Source organism: Rhodofomes roseus (assembly GCF_022264815.1).
Source record: "Rhodofomes roseus strain CIRM-BRFM 1785 chromosome Unknown C8Q71scaffold_9, whole genome shotgun sequence".
NCBI classification, from domain to species: Eukaryota; Fungi; Basidiomycota; class Agaricomycetes; order Polyporales; family Fomitopsidaceae; genus Rhodofomes; species Rhodofomes roseus.
In genome coordinates this window covers 420,025-436,544 of record NW_025952965.1, presented here as the reverse complement: position 1 = coordinate 436,544, position 16,520 = coordinate 420,025, and the positions used below count along the sequence as shown (strand labels likewise).

At 55.4% G+C, this 16,520-nt stretch overlaps 7 protein-coding genes across 7 annotated transcripts; 3 read left to right on the top strand and 4 right to left on the bottom strand.

Moving 5' to 3' along the window:
* Window positions 1-747: 747 nt before the first annotated feature.
* C8Q71DRAFT_857402 (uncharacterized protein) lies at window positions 748-1,341 on the top strand (the record flags this gene model as incomplete). The annotated part of the gene is made up of 3 exons (XM_047927406.1): window positions 748-833; window positions 891-967; window positions 1,022-1,341. 3 exons carry the CDS (start codon window positions 748-750, stop codon window positions 1,339-1,341), a joined length of 483 nt encoding a protein of 160 aa, XP_047779249.1.
* Window positions 1,342-3,296: 1,955 nt separating this feature from the next.
* C8Q71DRAFT_834287 (acetyl-CoA synthetase-like protein) lies at window positions 3,297-5,069 on the top strand (the record flags this gene model as incomplete). Its single annotated transcript, XM_047926409.1, has 3 exons — window positions 3,297-3,523; window positions 3,577-3,999; window positions 4,064-5,069. The coding sequence occupies 3 exons, from the start codon at window positions 3,297-3,299 to the stop codon at window positions 5,043-5,045; spliced, it is 1,632 nt and encodes a 543-aa protein (XP_047779248.1). The 3' UTR covers window positions 5,046-5,069.
* Window positions 5,070-5,500: 431 nt separating this feature from the next.
* C8Q71DRAFT_584577 (uncharacterized protein) lies at window positions 5,501-7,242 on the bottom strand. Its single transcript, XM_047919525.1, has 3 exons — window positions 7,023-7,242; window positions 6,944-6,968; window positions 5,501-6,890 (listed from the first exon to the last, which is right to left on the bottom strand). Exons 1-3 carry the CDS (start codon window positions 7,083-7,085, stop codon window positions 5,770-5,772), a joined length of 1,209 nt encoding a protein of 402 aa, XP_047779247.1. The 5' UTR covers window positions 7,086-7,242; the 3' UTR covers window positions 5,501-5,769.
* A 32-nt stretch (window positions 7,243-7,274) lies between these two features.
* On the top strand, window positions 7,275-10,320 carry C8Q71DRAFT_584551 (uncharacterized protein). The gene is made up of 3 exons (XM_047919524.1): window positions 7,275-7,784; window positions 7,836-8,069; window positions 8,120-10,320. The coding sequence occupies exons 1-3, from the start codon at window positions 7,503-7,505 to the stop codon at window positions 10,082-10,084; spliced, it is 2,481 nt and encodes an 826-aa protein (XP_047779246.1). The 5' UTR covers window positions 7,275-7,502; the 3' UTR covers window positions 10,085-10,320.
* C8Q71DRAFT_584506 (ribosome biogenesis protein SLX9-domain-containing protein) lies at window positions 10,317-11,634 on the bottom strand. The gene is made up of 5 exons (XM_047919523.1): window positions 11,408-11,634; window positions 11,222-11,344; window positions 11,064-11,163; window positions 10,738-11,005; window positions 10,317-10,688 (listed from the first exon to the last, which is right to left on the bottom strand). The coding sequence occupies exons 1-5, from the start codon at window positions 11,408-11,410 to the stop codon at window positions 10,550-10,552; spliced, it is 633 nt and encodes a 210-aa protein (XP_047779245.1). The 5' UTR covers window positions 11,411-11,634; the 3' UTR covers window positions 10,317-10,549.
* On the bottom strand, window positions 11,630-13,601 carry C8Q71DRAFT_756716 (uncharacterized protein). Its single transcript, XM_047923621.1, has 8 exons — window positions 13,333-13,601; window positions 13,243-13,277; window positions 13,073-13,177; window positions 12,962-13,025; window positions 12,743-12,905; window positions 12,612-12,690; window positions 12,204-12,561; window positions 11,630-12,155 (listed from the first exon to the last, which is right to left on the bottom strand). The coding sequence occupies exons 1-8, from the start codon at window positions 13,483-13,485 to the stop codon at window positions 11,850-11,852; spliced, it is 1,263 nt and encodes a 420-aa protein (XP_047779244.1). The 5' UTR covers window positions 13,486-13,601; the 3' UTR covers window positions 11,630-11,849.
* Window positions 13,602-13,777: 176 nt separating this feature from the next.
* Window positions 13,778-16,211, bottom strand: C8Q71DRAFT_756713 (acetyl-CoA synthetase-like protein). Its single transcript, XM_047923620.1, has 4 exons — window positions 16,077-16,211; window positions 15,522-15,978; window positions 15,044-15,472; window positions 13,778-14,991 (listed from the first exon to the last, which is right to left on the bottom strand). Exons 2-4 carry the CDS (start codon window positions 15,746-15,748, stop codon window positions 14,019-14,021), a joined length of 1,629 nt encoding a protein of 542 aa, XP_047779243.1. The 5' UTR covers window positions 15,749-15,978; window positions 16,077-16,211; the 3' UTR covers window positions 13,778-14,018.
* Between the last annotated feature and the right edge of the window lie 309 nt (window positions 16,212-16,520).

The following is a 16,520-nucleotide window of genomic DNA, read 5'->3' as shown; positions in this document are numbered from 1 at the left end:
AGTTGCAGGTTCGCGGTCGCCACGCTCGTTCCATGACCGTGCGCCAGGATGATGCTCGTTGCAATTCTATTTGCACAGATCAGATTTACTCTCTCGCGGAGCTCTCCCACCGAATATGCTTGTTCTGAATTTGTGAGCCACGTTCAGTTTGATCATATGATTCATATCTGTGTGGATGGGCCGGCTCAGTCGGGTCTCAGGAACGCAGGCATGATCAAGACATCGCTATTTCTGCTACAACGAAGTCGTGTGATATAGTATCAAGTGATCGTTTACTGGTGAGGTCCTCGACCAGACTCCACAGTGAAGCAGAACCAATGAGCCTCAAGGGAGAATATAGTCGTTCGTCTGAGCTTGGACCAATAGTGCGTACATATATGGTCCCATTCTTTGAGTGCTTTGCGCGCGCTGAGTTACTAGATCGTGCGTTTCAGACCACGGCGGATGATGCGATGCGGTGTTCTCGGGAGAAGAACCGCACCCAACGCATCTCTCAAACTTGAAAAGTCGGATATCGAGGCGTACTAGGCAGCAAGGAAACCATGACAATAGAACGGCTTTGTCGTCTGGGCCGATATATAAGAGCGACTGGACATGACTCGGATCTCAAGCTCTCTTTTCTTTGAGCTCAACATTCGGTGCAGGCCAGTGAGTAGTATCTGTTGCTCTATGGCCGGCATGTGTTCAGGACTAAATGCGTGGTCTGAATAGCCTCTTTTACACGACTCGTACACGACTCACACAACCATGCTCTTCTCTGCCGCGCTCCCTTTGGTTGTTGCCGCGGTCTCTGTGGTACCCAGCGTGCTCGCTGTCACGGTTCCGAGCGACTCGTACGTTCATCTTCTTCGTCTGATTGGCCGAGCTAGGGGTGCTCAACATGTCCCCAGCTACTCTACAGCTCTCCACCGTAGTCAGATCGATCAGGTATCTGCACGGGATGTAGAAGGACTATATGGACGTGCCCGTGAGCATGGCATTTTTCTCATCCGACGGCTTTGAATTCAATCCGTATCCTTAGGTCATTCCAGTCACTACGGCCCTTACGTCATTCCCCAGGCAGTAATTCCCCAGGCAGTAATTCCCCAGGCAGTCATTCCTCAGGCAGTCATTCCCCATGCTGTCATTCCCCCCGTCATTCCTCATGTGGTTCCTCCAAGGGTGCCCAGCGGCCCCAAGATCCACCAGCCGAAACCTGTCAAAGCGGCCAGCAAACCGGCTTGGCTGAGGAGCAACCACCAGAGCCGTGAGCTTCTCATTCGGGAGTTAGTGGGCGAGCTGATGCAGCGAGAGTACGATGACTTGTGGGCTCGGATGGATGAAGTGGATGGGCTCGACTGAGACTTCCTAACTACCTGATTGCCCTGTGTGATATGGAAGCCTTCACGTAGGCTACATTATTCAATCATGCCACCGGCTCTTTGAACGAGACAGTGCGGGAAGCCATGCGTTGTTCAGTTCTCATGCCATGAGACAGTGACGATTGAGGTTGACGCCAGGCGCAGACTCATGCGGAAGTCATCCGTGCGAGAGGCCGTGTATGATTGCTGTCGTGCAATTCGTCGGTAACATACGGGACATTCGTGACGGACGCGGTACAAGCTGGGACTTTCGATCGCAGTCGCGACGCCGCCGCCGCGGTCATCACTTGTATGCGGAATGGTGGGATTAGCTGAAGGTAAGCTGTGAAGCTTTGAAGGCGTACGGACAACTCACGGCCGACGCGTCTTACCGTGGCAGTAGACAGGATGTCTAGCCCGGCCTTCCAAATGTTCAGAACGAGCTGACCACTCAACATATGAGACATTTGAGGGAGACGTTGTGGACGCGCTTCCCGGTCCTCACTGCACCAGCGAGTAATTGAGGCTATCATTCTGGACCTCTACGTACCACCGTTTTGTCAACGTCTTCATATACTCAGGATAGCCTGGCCCGGCCCCTATGCGCCATAGCGACATATTGCAGCGCTGCCTTTGTGGCGTGACAGCCGCACGGGTTCCTTCAAGGTGTCCAACAACTCATCAGTGATGAGCGTCATGTTTGGACGTGACTGACCACGCTACTGTATGATGGCCAGCACAGGATCACTGCATCCTTCACTGTAACAGCACCTGAACAGCACCATGAACCGTGTTTGCGTGAGCTTGAAGAGAGCCAGAGACGAATACGAGGTGATTCGAGAAATATACGTAAGTACGTGTATCACACGGGAACCATAGGCACCGTGTCAGTTGGGTCGGAAGTCTGACCGACTCCTTCCCGGGGTTGGAGCTGGATATGGAGACACTACAATTAGCGGTGTTCGCTTTCAGAAATTTGGTAGACGCGCAACGCCCACGCACGCACGAACAACGCTGTAACCCGTGAAACTGCATATCATCGAGGTTATGTCGAGCCGTCAGTAGACTGCGCTTGACTCCTTTGACCGGATCTCTGGAGATGTGCCAATGGGTCTGCTTGGTGTCAGGTCATTGAAGTAGACTGCTTCGGCAGTTCACCGGACACTGTCCGAGCGGGTGAGAAATGACTGTCAAAACGTCACAAGCAGAGCTATGTCTTTTCTAGCCACCACTGTAGTGACCCAAAACATCCTATCGCATATGCGGAGCCATCACCTAGTGAGCTACACTCACGCTCTTCCAATGCTGGCTCCCGACGTACCTCCTATTTGATGTGCGAGTGTTCTGATGTATCGTAGTACGGCGAGACGCGGTGAGCTAGACCCTCGCCGCGAGTCATCGGGAGAAGGAATGACTCTCCGTTGACCCGATCACGGAGGCGAAGTCGAAGGCATTGGTACACCGATCTGTACTTGGGCAATGAGCTCAACTACGCTGATGCTCGTGCTTCGATCATTGTTCAAACTGCATTGGCGTGCGCAACAGCCCGTCATAGGTCACTGGCTTCTAGTGCAGTAGCTGTTCTAGTGGAATATAGACTTACTCACGGCTCTTGCGCTACGTCTTATGCAGTGACCTCATGGGAAGACGGCTAGACGTCGCCGCGAAACGAGGCTCCTTGCGATACCTACAAGGAGTTGGCGCATAGCCTGAGCATCCTTTGTAGGTACAGAGCCACGTACGTGCTGTATCGGGCTTGATGTGTCTCCACGATCAAGTGCACAGTTCTTGAATGACCGCGGACTCACTGTAGGCAGTGATAGAATGGCGTCTTCTATCACACTTGATCCTATACTCTGAATGAAATGATGTCTTGCGCGGGCTTAAAAGCTGGCATCCGCAGCGACTGGTCCTGCAACAACTCCTTCAGACCGGTCTATTCCGTCCAAACATCGCATGCCGCTCAGAACACACCTCACAGTGCTACAATGGACTGCAGCGTTGTACGCCGACTCCGTTGTCTTCAAGGTCCCCAGGTCTATCAGCGGTAGTGGCTCAGTCCAGTACCTCTGGGACAACATCACATACCGACAATTTCTCCTCGACGTGGAAAGGTCGGCTCGTTTCTGGTCCTCCGTGCTGGTCAAGGAGAATCTGCCGCAACGCACCGTGGTCGGCCTTTGGTGAGATTTATGCTGTAGATTCAGAGGGTATCAAACCTGATGCAGACTCGAAGGCTCAGCGGATTGACTTACATGGACGTCCTACACATTTATGGCGTCGCCAGAGCCGGTTACATTCCCCAGCTCTTCTCCTTGCGACTCCCAAGCCCAGAGATCATCTTCGAGCTCATGCATCGTGCTGGTGCCAAGGCCCTCATCTACGATATCTCATACGCGTCAATAGTCCACGGCTGCGAAGTGACGACGTTCACCGCCGTAGATATTTTCTCCGCTCCCGACGTCCAGGAGCCTCTGGCGGCAATCGTCGCACCGGAGAATGGGAACGACATAGCCATGGTCTTCCACACGTCCGGTTCAACCCTAGGGTCACCAAAGCTCGTCCCTTGTACGTACGGATGGCTCGACACTATCGTATCCAAGGCGAATACCATTAGCACACCATGTCGACCGGGACAGCAGGATGTGCTTGTCTGCATGTAAGTTTGACAGCGACACTCCTTAGGCTCAACACCTGACGGCCAATGTTCATTAATTTATCAGGGGGAGCATGTGTCACATCGGGCAGACACTCACCCTGATCGGCGCACTACAGAACGGAACCTGCACGGTCCAGCCCACCCAAATCGCATTCTCATCAACCGAGCTGGTCGAGATGATCCGTCAGTGCGGGTTGAACCGCCTCACCCAATTCGCCACATTCCTCTCTATGCATCTCCGAAATTCCCGCAACGACCCCGACCTTCTCGCTCATCTGAATGGCCTCGACGAGATCTTGTTCGCGGGTATAGCACTCCCACAAGAAGACGAGGACTGGGCGCGGCGTCACGGCCTGCCTCTCCGAAACCTGTTCGGCAACACGGAGTGTGGGGCCATGTTGATCTCTGTGGGTGGCCGAGGCAGTGATTCCCTATTGCTACGCCCGATCGAAGGCACGCGGTACGACTTTACCCCCATTACCTCATCTTCCGCCGGAGGCGAGACGACGCACCATAACGCCAACGCCACACTTCTCGAGCTTGTCATCCTCGACGAGTCTGGTGACTGCCCCCACCCGTCGCTTCGTCAGGCCGATGGGCACTTCCACACGGGGGATCTCTTCAGCGAGGTTGCCCCGGGACGCTTCCTCTTCCGCGGTCGTGACGACGATTGGATCAAGAGCGAGAACTCGCTGCGGTGCGACACGCGTGCGATCGAGGACAACGTCCGTACTATGTGCGGCGACCTCGTGGCGGAGTGCGTCGTGGTCGGCTACGGCAGACCGTCACCTGCCCTCTTCGTCGAGCCAAAGGTGGAGATCGAGGGCGGGAAGCTGAGAAAGGACATCATCCGTCGCACACGACACTTCCATTCGAGGCGCTACATGCACGAACGAATTGTCGACCCGAAGTTCGTGGTCGTGGTTCCGAAGGGTACCCTGCCAAGAACCGCCACCAAGGGGAATATCCGTAGGCGTGCAGTCGAGGAGAAGTTCAAGGCCGAACTTGATTGTATCTACGGCACCAATTCCTGTTCAGCACACTAGGTCCTGATATGCCCGGAACCCCTCTATAGTAGATTCCAATAGTCACCACTAGTACCCTTCATCATATAGGTATGCCGTACCGTATTTATTTCCGTTGAGCACATACATGGCTCGTTTTGTATGAATTGTCCTGTGCAATACTGCAATGTCGACGCAGCCCGCAACGGATAGATAGGACAAGCCACTCACTGAGGGACCGATGGCAAGACAACCACGCCTCAAATTCCGTCGAGATCGTTGATGTACACGAATCCGGCTGGGTGTATTTGACTTGACGAGAACAACCACGGTGCGCTGTATTCCTACTGCCGCTCAAGATACAAAGCTTCGATATAGCGAATATGAAACAGCTGAGCGAGGATAACTCACCAAAGTCTTCACAGACTGTGGAAGTCGTTCCCCTCGCGGATATATCACCGTGTCAGACTGTTAACGCCTGCGACAGCACGAATCATCCCTGTGCCACGGATGAAACAGCGGAGGTTCTGAGGTACGATGACTTGAAGCGCCGCAAGTGTTGACTGCCTCGCAACAATGATAGGCAAGGGGTCAACAATATATCAAGGAGCATGTATTGTGACAATGGGAGGATGATAATAGCTGCCAAACGGAAACACTAGACTGTCGATAAATGTAACGACTGTCTGTGAACTGACATGCTTGAACGCATGGGAGTGCACGTACGTCCGAGTACTTCCCGCAATGACAGTTGCCCATCGCGCACCTACACTTCGGCCGACGGCTCAAAGACGATGTCATCTTCGGTGACACGGAAGGCGAAACGTGTTGCTAGTACACTTGCCGGCGTTCTGACCAGTCCTTGGTGAGTAACTGTGTGCGGCGCAATGACAGAACTTGGGTGAGAGTCGCCCTTGATCTCGGAGAGTGTGAGCGATGCAGGGTAGGGCTCTGCGAGTGATGGATAGAGCGTTATGTGATGCGTAATCGAGAACAATTGTCTGGTCTCCGACGAGCCCGAGGGCTCGAATGCGTCTTGACCCTCAGTAGGACAAACGGGGCCTGCAGAAGTTTGCGGTTGGGCGGGGACTGGACGGATACGAGGGGGCAAGGCAGTGGCCACCGTAGTGTCGAAGGGGGCTGGGAAGGGATGCAGATGCTGCTTATAGAGCGGATATGCTTGCTCCCCGAGGTCAGCGGGCCTCTTGGAAGGGTTGAGGCCCCAGTTCGTCAAGACGGTCAGAGGCCCGCGCAATGCACGGACCCTTTGCACAGCGGCAACGACATGGCGCATTGGACTGGCAAGTTCCGTGGGTATCGGAGTAGTGGAAGCGGCATTCCCGGAGGTAGTACGCCATTGTTCGACCAGAAATCGGTCACCCCAGTAGAAGGCGCTAAGGGAATCAATGGCGAGAAGACCAATTTCGTGTGATCGGAGAGAAGGGTGCGTTGAGTGGTAGTCAGGTAGATGGACCAGAGTCGCAGCCAATTGTGCAGAAGATGATGGTCTGAAGACATGCAGTCGGGACAAGCATAGGCCCAAGATGTCTTCCAGTGTTTGATCATCAACGGCAGGTAGTGCGGTATCTTGGGTGACGCGAAGTTTGGACAGACGAGAAGTGAGTAGGCGGCGGAACCTCTTGATGTTGAACTTGCCGTCGGTATCGAGCAATACTGCAGCGCACTCCCAACCGCCGATACAGACAGAATGATGCGCGACAGGTAGGACACAAGTAGTCAGGAGATGATAGAGCAAATGACTCTTGCCACTAGCAGCGGGCCCCTGGATTTCGACAACGTCTCCTCGCCTAAGCGGAGTAGGCTGCTGTGAGTTAAGGCTGGAGACATGATCATCCAAGGCTGGGATGCTGGAGCCGAGCGGGGAGGCTGCAAGTTGCCGGTTAGTAGACTCGATTTTGCGAGAGTGTGCACTCACGTACCATGATGTCGATGAGAAGCAAGAAGCTAACATGTATCATAGCTTGGTGAGCGTTCACAAACTTGAGACAGAATGCTCACCGTCTGCATGGATTCCGCCGGTACCTGTACGAGGAGTTCATCCGCGGTCGGAAATGATTCCATCCTGTGCACGCTTTTGACAGAAATCGGCTTCGCGCCCGAACAGGAACGCGCTTCTAGACCTCAACGATGTTGACAGACGAAGATGATCTCCCCAAATTCTCGGGGCTTCGTTGTGTTCATCAACGCGCCATTCTTCTTCGTAGATTGGAGATGGTATAAGGGGAAGACGGAGGGGTCGTAGAGGAGGGGAGTGCGCGTTGAAACAACCTGAGGCAAGTGTCAACCTGCGGGATGGGCGGCACGTGTCCGCCAGTGATGGCCCGTTTTAGCGTGATGTGCTGCCATCCAGCACTGCAGCGGACGCAGCCTATGCCTTAGCGACCACCTCCCTCGCCCTCCATACGCTCTTCTTCTACTCCTCTGAGGGCAGGCCCATCTCCTTTTGCGTATTGAACATCATTGACGCGCTCTAACACCATGGCTACCGCCGCCCCCGCGAGAGCTACGCCCGCGTCGCGACGCTCGTCCTCAGTGACCTCAACGGGTCCCACCACGCCTTCCGCCTCCATTGCCAGAGGCGCGACCGCTCGCTCAGCTGTCTCGCCACGCGTAACGGCCTCCATGAATAGTACCGCCGCCGCCCGTCGAGGTTCTCTCAAAGGCGCCACGCCGCCTGCGAGCATTGTCAATGGGGAGGCGCGAGAAACGCGCGAGTCCTTGTCGGCTTCCCTGAAGGAAGAGACAGAAAAGAAAGAACAGGTGGACATGATCATGCCCACCCCCTGAGCGTTGTTGACCTGCCGCCTGTAGCTCCTGGTCCAATTGCAGGACAAGGACCAGACGATCGCTACTCTTACGACCGACAATGACAACGTCAATTCGGCGCTCAAGACTGCCGAAACCCGCCTTGCGGAGATGTATGCTGAGCAGAATCGCATGGAGGAGGAGATGGCGGCTCGTATCGACATTGCCGAGAAATTACGGACTCAAGTCCGCGACCTCGAGAAAGACAAACGTGACATCCAACGACGGTATAACGAACAGGTCCGTGATTCTCTCCTAGTATCATTACACACAACTGAAGTGATATCAAGGCTACGACATTCGAGGCAGAGCGCCAGGCGTTCTATGACAACGAGCAACATTTGAAATCTCGTATACAATCCCTCACTTCAGCTCGCAAGCAACCAGCTCCTCCATTGACATCGCCTTCTGTGGCATCTATTGCCGAGACCGAGACAGAAGAGGATGCCGACACGGAGGCCGACACGCAAGAGGACCCCAACGCCTCGCAGGCCGATGGACAAGATATCAACGACCCCGAACAGGAACCTGCCGAGATGACCGCGCTTAAACTCGAGTTATCTACCCTTTCCACGTCGTACTCTTCCCTCCAACAGACTCTGGTCCTCTTGCAGACGCAGCTCCAGGATCTGAAGCGCGTCAACAACGAGCTCCAAGAGGAGAACGAGTCCTACAACATCCTCCTTCGTGAGAGGACGTTGAATGGCCAATTCGACATCTTGCGCATGGGTGGTGGCACGAGCGTCAGCGAGGCGAGTGCCAGCGAGACAGGCGACGACGACGAAGCAGAGGGTGACAGCAGGGATGGCGAAAGTCTCAGGAGCCGAAACACTGGCCGGAGCGTGCTTGACCCCGTGGAAGAGCTGGTTGAAAGCGAGCTCGATCCGGCCTTTAAGCTGGATGGCGAACAGGACCAAGAAGGCTCAGAGGAGGGCGAGCGCGCCTCCAACGTTCGTAGACACGCTCGCAAGCGGTCCAAGTCACACTCCCCTCAGCCACGCGGGGAGTCGCTTGCGAATTTGCCCATTACTGGTCCTGGACTGGACTTGGCTGCCGAGCTTGGGCGTGCCGAGAACAAGGATATCCTGGAAGGTCGTGTACCGCTGGAGAACGAGCGGGTCGTTCCCGGTGGCCGGAACAAGAAGGGGAGGAAGGCCTCCGACACAACTCGGAAAGTCTCGATGGCATCCGAGCCCGGTATGGAATTCGGTGGGGTGGACGATATCGACGCACTACGGAACGAAGTTAAGAGTCTCAAGGACGCCAACAAGGCCTTGTCGCTCTACGCTTCCAAGATCATCGACCGCATCATCTCCCAGGAAGGCTTCGAGCATGTCCTTGCTGTCGATTACGATAGCAAGGCTCCCATGACGCCTAACACGGCAGCTACGTTCACGACCTTCAGCAAGCCCCCTGCAGGGAACGCGCAGCCATCCAAGAAGGGCCGCCCTCAGTCAGCTATCTTCTCCTTCTCTTCCTCCAGTCCGAACCCGCCTCAGTCGCCGGGACTGACTACGTTTAATTCCCCGCCCACTCCGAACACGGCGAGCCCGCCGAAGCCTCCTGCGTCAGCGCGGGCCTCTCGTCGCTCGCTGTCTTTCGACTGGAAGAGCTTCAGCATGTTCGGCGGTAGTGACAAGAAGCCTGAGCAGAACCCGAACCTCAGGCCGCTCACATTACGAGCGGGCAGCAGCCCCGTCGTGACGGGTGGGCGCAAGCTCGACACACAAGAGGACGAGGAGGATCGGAAAGAGCGGGAGCGGCTCAACGCGACCATGAAGCTCATGGGCATAGAGAAGCCTCCAGCGGTCCAGAAGAGTTACTCTACGTCGTCAGACCCTACGCGTCCGGCCGCGATCGACACCTCGAACTTGAACTCGCCGGCCACGGCTAGCACTGCGACCCCGTTGCCGCCGACGCCATCGTCCCGCTTCTCGCTCTTCCGGCGTACGCCGTCGATGACCACATCCGACGCTTCCTCTGGGCGGTCGTCTGGGCAGGGAAGTCCGTATACTAACGGCGGGAACACCCCTAACCTGACGCAGGAGGCCCTGGAACAGGCCGAGGCTGAAGGGGCTATTGCTGCGCTGGAAGCCCATGAGCGGCATCTGAGCGCTGAGATTGCCAAGGGTAGCCCGGGCGGATTCACGGAGATCCCGAGACGCAGCAGTGATCGTCGCAGCAGCAGGAAGAGCGGCAGCGGCAGCACTGTCTGGAGCGCCGGGATGAGCAAAGGCGAGGACGGGGACGATTGAAAGTTGGACGACGGCTTGCGGACCGTCTTGTACAATGGATAAAGGTCTGAATCGGCATTTGGGGGATCTCGTTCGCTTGCATTTATGGTTATACCCTCACTTCGTTGCACACGCAACATCTACATATGACATTTCGCATCTTGCCATGCATCTCCGAACTCGCATTCGGGTTGTTATCATCGGTTATACCAGTATCGTACATACCGCCTGTGTAGTACCACCACTAATGTCGCTCTAGAGGGTCACTGTCTCACTGCCCAACTCTACGATGGTGTGACGACGAAATCCATTGAGGTCATAGGACCGCCGTGTTCTCAACGTCACGCAAACGCGTAGGTTTGCCCATGTGGTGCCGAGGGAGTAGTATGAGGCTGGTTGACGTGCAGTATCCAACGACGATGGCACGTCTCGAGGAAACCACGGATGGTGCGGGGGCCGTGAGGCAACAGACCACGCTGACAGTTTTCATTCCTCAGCGGAGGGCTTCTGAGATGGTTCGTGCTTCAACAGAGTGTTTTGCGCGTGAGTGCGTATCGTCTGGAATGGGTTGGAAGCGAACTCTGGATTGGAGATGATCATGGGTATTCGCATCTTCTCCAGTTGGCTGCGGATATGTCAGGCCACGATCAAGACGACCGGCCGGATGTACGCACAGTGCTCGTTTTCTTTGGTTCTTACTCAAAGGCGCGCCCTTTCCCTCTCCAATAAGACCTGGAGTTGGGCGTGCTTTCTTTGCTTTGGACGGCTGTTCCTCGTCGTCCTGCACGGTGGTGGACTGGACCACAGCTGGCGGCAGCTCATCGTCCAGGGCTGCTATTGCAGCCTGCATCTCGCCAAGGCCGCCAGCGACTTGCTCTTTTGCCTTCCGCTTTAGACGTCGCTCATGGGACTTGGAATACGGCGAACGGGACGCCTCCAGACCTATGCACGTCAAGTTCAGACGAACCGCGCCGAGCACATCTGACGGGCACACACGGACGTTTGAGGAAGATTTCGTGCTTCAGAGCCTGCTTTTCTTTCTTCTTCAGCGCGATAGATGGTTCTTCTTGTTCCGTCAAGGACTGGATGATCTCCGTCCCCTGCACAATCACCGCTGTCAGCACTGAAACGCGATGAAGTGGGGACACCTGTACTCACGGATGCCTCCGCCTGAGAACCTATGTCGACGTGCTCCGTTGCATTGTCTTGCACCGAAAAACGTCGCTTCGTGGGTCGGACGGGTTGCTCATGCCCTTGATGGCGTGAACGTTTGGCCTTAGGCTGCCTTGCGAATCTTTCTGAGTACTGTCGCGAAAGAACAGACGGTGGCAGATCGAAACTGACCATTTCTCAGACGTGTTCTTGTGAGAATGGTTCTGTTTGATTGCAGACCCACACAACTATTGCAAGTGTGCTGTAGAACAATCGTGGACGTTGAGTACAAAATCGAGTGTTCGACGTTCCGCTCCGAGCTGCTTGGCGTCTACCAGCACCTGCCCCGCTGCGCCAGCCAATCAGAAGCGAGATCCTAGCTACATTGCATCCTGCGTGAAGTGCGTGAAGACGAGCGAATGAGTCGCAATGGAAAGGAAAATTTATGTCCGATTGCTGCTACGATTCCCCTGGTCAATGAGAGCACCCATACCCTGACTCAGGGTGTGCAAACAGCAACAGACAATACACCTTCGATGCGAAACAGATGCAACGCATGCAAGTTCCGAAGGTCCTGTATATTACACTCACATCTACTAATAAACCAACAACAAGAAAATAGGTGACAGGGAGCTCAAGCACTCGAACTGCGTTCCTCCTCTAGTCTAACAGCCCCTTCTGACGACTCGCTGTCTAAGGGCGCGCCGCTGAGCATATCCTGTTCCCGATCATTTCGAGAATCCTCAAGTCCGACCATGACGAAACTACACAACACGACCACCGCTCCTACAATGACTTGGGCCTTGGCGGGCTTGGAGAGGAAGAAGTCTCCGATGACGGCAAGGGGCATCGTCAGACTGAGGCCGACCGTGACGACGAGCGGCGTTGTCTTCAGCATTGCCAGGACGTAGATGAAGTCGCTCGATAGCGTAATGGCCATCTGTTCCAATGGTGAGCTACGGGACACACAAGGCGAGGCACGACGTACATTGATGAGGAGAGCCAATATGGCCTTGTTAGTATATGGCAGTTCAAGTCGTTCGACGCCGATGAGGTGGAGGACGATACCGATGGGCCAGCATGCCAGGATATTGAACAGACCGACAAAACCAAAGAACAGTTGCATGTCGATGCGTGACTCCTCTTTGATGCGCACCTTCAAGAGGATGACATAGAGGGCATAGAAGAGGGCAGAGAGCAATGCGAGTAAGTCCCCGAATATATGGGCGGATGCGAACGTTGTGATGGGATTCTCCGTTGTAGGTGGAGGCTCGACCGATGGTGATGTGGGCGGAGGGGTTGACTGTTGAGAGTCGGATAGCGAGACGAGTACTACTCCCCCGAAGCTACGCTCGGACGTTAGCGACGTTGCTGTTCCTCGATCACAGCCTTCTACCTTGTCACGACTGCACCCAGCTTAACCAGCGTAAGCGTCTCCACCCGAAACAGGCGGCCGAGGCCCAATGTGAAGAAGCCTTGAAGCTGATAGTCAGAACCTCGCACATCGTTGTAATATTCACGACGAACCGCTCATGCTCGAAAGGATCGTTGCGCTTGCTACGCTGGTATAGTCCAATGACGCATTCACCGACCAGTTCGCTATGAACCATAGCGGACAGAACAGGGCAGCTAGCTGGGCTGTCTCCCTCGTATTCAGTCGATCAACGGCTGAAGAGACCGGGCTCGATTCCTGTATCGCTCATTGATGAAGAACGCGTGCAATCGCCCATAAATAACAAGACATACTGTGGATGCAAGAATCTCTGCCGCGTCTGCCTCTGTCGCGAGGGGCTCGTAATCACTCTGGGACCTGTGCCCGGGTGAATTGTGCGTATGTCAGGACAGACAGCAGCGTACCTAGTGTTCCCTCTCACGTTGTCTCGGCGGAATCGCTCCATCGTCCGCCTTATCAGGTAGGGGAGGAGATACACTGAGAAAGCACTCGTGTTGAGGTATGTGACGCTGAGAAGGGCATGGTATTACGTTCGGCATCATGGTCTCAGCCTGAAGTGAACCGCGAGACGCACAGGAAAGGCTTCTCATAGCCGTCCTCGAAGAGATCCTAGTACGATCCACCTTCAGCATGAGACCTTGACTGTTCAGTGTTGTGTCCGTACCTGGGTCAGGAAATTGCTCCCTGTCCACAATACGACTACCACAAGCAGGAGACATATGCCAATGACATAGTCTGTCTTGCCCTCGGGCCTGGTACGCGAGCGTGATTTCCCCCTGGATCGTTCGCGGTACGCCGGTGGAGATGTGGTATCCATTGCACGTATTATGGTAGGGTAGAGCTCAGGAATGCAACATACCAGGCCGGCAGCTGGGAGCAGCAGTGGACAGTGCGAGAGAGGCGGCGCCGTGGCACCATTGAAGGCGGTACGCGAGAGCACGCAAGTCGGGCCCGAGGCGGCAGCACGTGGCTGAGGCTTCGATCGACTCAGGTACCCCGATCACAGCCCCTCTCTCGATCCTCGCCACCTCGTTCTTGCGTTCTTCGCGTAATGATCCCATACATATGCTCCCCGCCATTCAGGGCAGCCAAATGTGCGAGACTGGTAGTGATGGGTCAATGTAATATTAGGGCCAATCTGTCGCAGTAGATACATTGAGGGACGCATTCGGGAGAGTATATTACGCTGTCTGATCCAAGAAAGTGCTTCGGCAATATGAATATGGTGGAAATTAATATGGTAGAAGCAGAACAAAGGATGTAGGGGTAGCTCGTGTGGCATAGATGACCAAGAAAGGACGCAGTTCGACATTAGTATTACCAATAACTTTATCATTAGAAGGCGAAGAATTAATGCACCACCCCAAACAGGCGATCAAGCTCAGCTTTGAACGCCTGCTCTACCGCGCGTCTCCTGATGTTTCCCTTCGTCGCCGTGCGGGGAAGCACACCTCGGTCCACGACGAAAATAGAGTCGGCAGATGCTACGCGCTCGTGGAGATAGCGACGTGCATGGAAGGGCCTAATCCTCCGGAAAATCTCCTGCCGCAATTTTTGTGCGTCACCGTCTCTCGCGGGCTCGACGAAGAGCGCGGGGGTCGGCCTGCCATTCCCGACGACGACGCAGTTGCTGACAAGGTCGTCGCACACAATGCGAACGTTGTCCTCGATGGCCTTGGTATCGCAGCGCAGCGAGTTCTCGCTTTTGATCCAGTCGTCGTCGCGGCCGCAGAAAACATATCCGCCCGGAGCCACCTCCAAGAACAGGTCACCCGTGTGATAGTCCCCGTCTGCGTGGCGTAGAGACACGTCAGGACAGTCCGGGGAGTCCGCCAATACGATGAGCTCGACCAGGTGGGCGTGGATATTTTGGTAGCCAGACTCTGAGGCGGCGGCGGCCGGTATGATGGGCATGAACTTGTAAGAGCCACCACTGTTTGGTCGCAACGGGGGCAGCCTGTTACCCTCGACGCCCCGATCGGATGTCATCATGATGGCTACCTCCGTGCTGGCGTAGCAGTCCAAGACTTTGATGCCCTGACTTTGGACCCACTGCTGGTCTTCCTGCGACATCGTGAGACCAGCGATGAGAATTTGATCAAGGCCCTGCAGTGCCGCAAGGACCACAGGATCCTTGCGAGAGTTACGAAGGTGGACCGCGAGCAGAGGGGGGAAGATGTTGACACGGGTAACTCCACAGCGGTTGACCATGTCCAGAAATTCCTCCGTCGGGTACGCTTGTTGCGTGCTCTGAACCATGCAGGAGCCGTGCTGGAGGGTACCGACGAGCATGAAGGCTTGTGCCATGTGGCAAAGGCTTCCCCTAGAGCAACGATCAGCGCTCCGCTCGTCGGAGGGAAACATGAGAAACTAACATCCAGACGAAAACGTCTCGGGCGTCAGGTTGGGAGCGCTTCGGACGCAAAACGGTCGCTGCCTTCGCCATCATGTTCGCCCACCACGAGTGACTGCATGGCACCAACTTCGGGCGACCCGACGTAGACCCCGACGTGTGGAAGATCATCACAGGATCCTCGCTGCGTGAGCCCTCTTCGATCGGCGGTAGGGGCACGTCGGACACGGTGATATCGCGTGGGTCGACGGCGACATGCATCGGGACGGACCCTGGACGCACTACCGCAGAGAACGAGGTGTCGTAGATGAGTGCTCTGCCTCCCGATTGCTCTAGTAGCTCGAGGATGACGTCGGGGTTCGGGAGGCGGAGCGACATGAGCTGCGGCACATATCCTGCCCTAGATATGCCGTAGATGTGCAGGGCGTCGACGTAAGTCATCCCGCTAAGCCTGTGCACACGTGAGCCGATGCATCTGACTGAACTGAAATACTACGCACCAGAGACCTACGACAGAAGGGGGATGGACGCCCTCAGCCGTCAGCACTTCCGTCCAATATGCTGCGGTATGTTCGACATCGCGAAGGAACTGCGAGTAGGTAATCGCGCGCCAGCTGCGGATGGTGTTGGTGCCCGTCTCTACCTCCGGGACACGGAAAGCATTAGCTGAGGGATGTAAGATAGCAGCTGTTTGAAGTACGGTGAGGTGGGTCGGGTAGAACGGCATGTCGGGTGTAACGCGGTTTCCTCGAGGAGAGTGCGCGGGTTCATATATATTCGGACGCGAGCGTGAAGTGATGGACCAGAGACGATTGCGAATAGGTGTTGTCAGGTCGCAATCAACGATGCGTATTTTCCGGACACGGCGCAGTATTTAGTAACGCCGTGGCCACAACCTTGGCATAACGTACCGGCACCGCTGAAGGAATGCCCACATCGCGCGCAGCGTACTGGGATCTGATCAGCTGTTGAGGGGGACTGCCACCATAACGCCTACACCCCCTGACACATTCTACTGACAGGCAGTGAAGCCATGATGGGCAGGGGACACTTACCATTCTCCTCTGGACCAGTCTGGCAACAAGGGCCGGACATGTCTACTTGCATTAGACGGCCAACGATTCCACCGGCCCTGCATTGAGATGGGAATGTTACGTGCACACGTACCCATCGGCCTAGGGCGCCATGTCCAGGCTGCGTCGACTCGAGTCAACTGCCAGTGCCAGTGCAAGAGTCGCAGGTTGGCAGCTGTTCTGGCACGCTGTGCCTGATGTGACTTTGTTTAGCCGGTGCATTGCGGGTCAAACCTCCGCAAAATACAACAATCGAGTCAGAACGAGACGGGTGGAGGGGACAGGCACCGAGTTTGTAGCAGGATTACCCTTCTAAGTAGCTGAACGAGAAAACAAGCACCGCTCAGCTCCCGGTAACCGCCCACACAATCATCGCGATGTCCCCCATCACCGATCCAAACGAGATGGAATCAGGGCTTCCAGTGT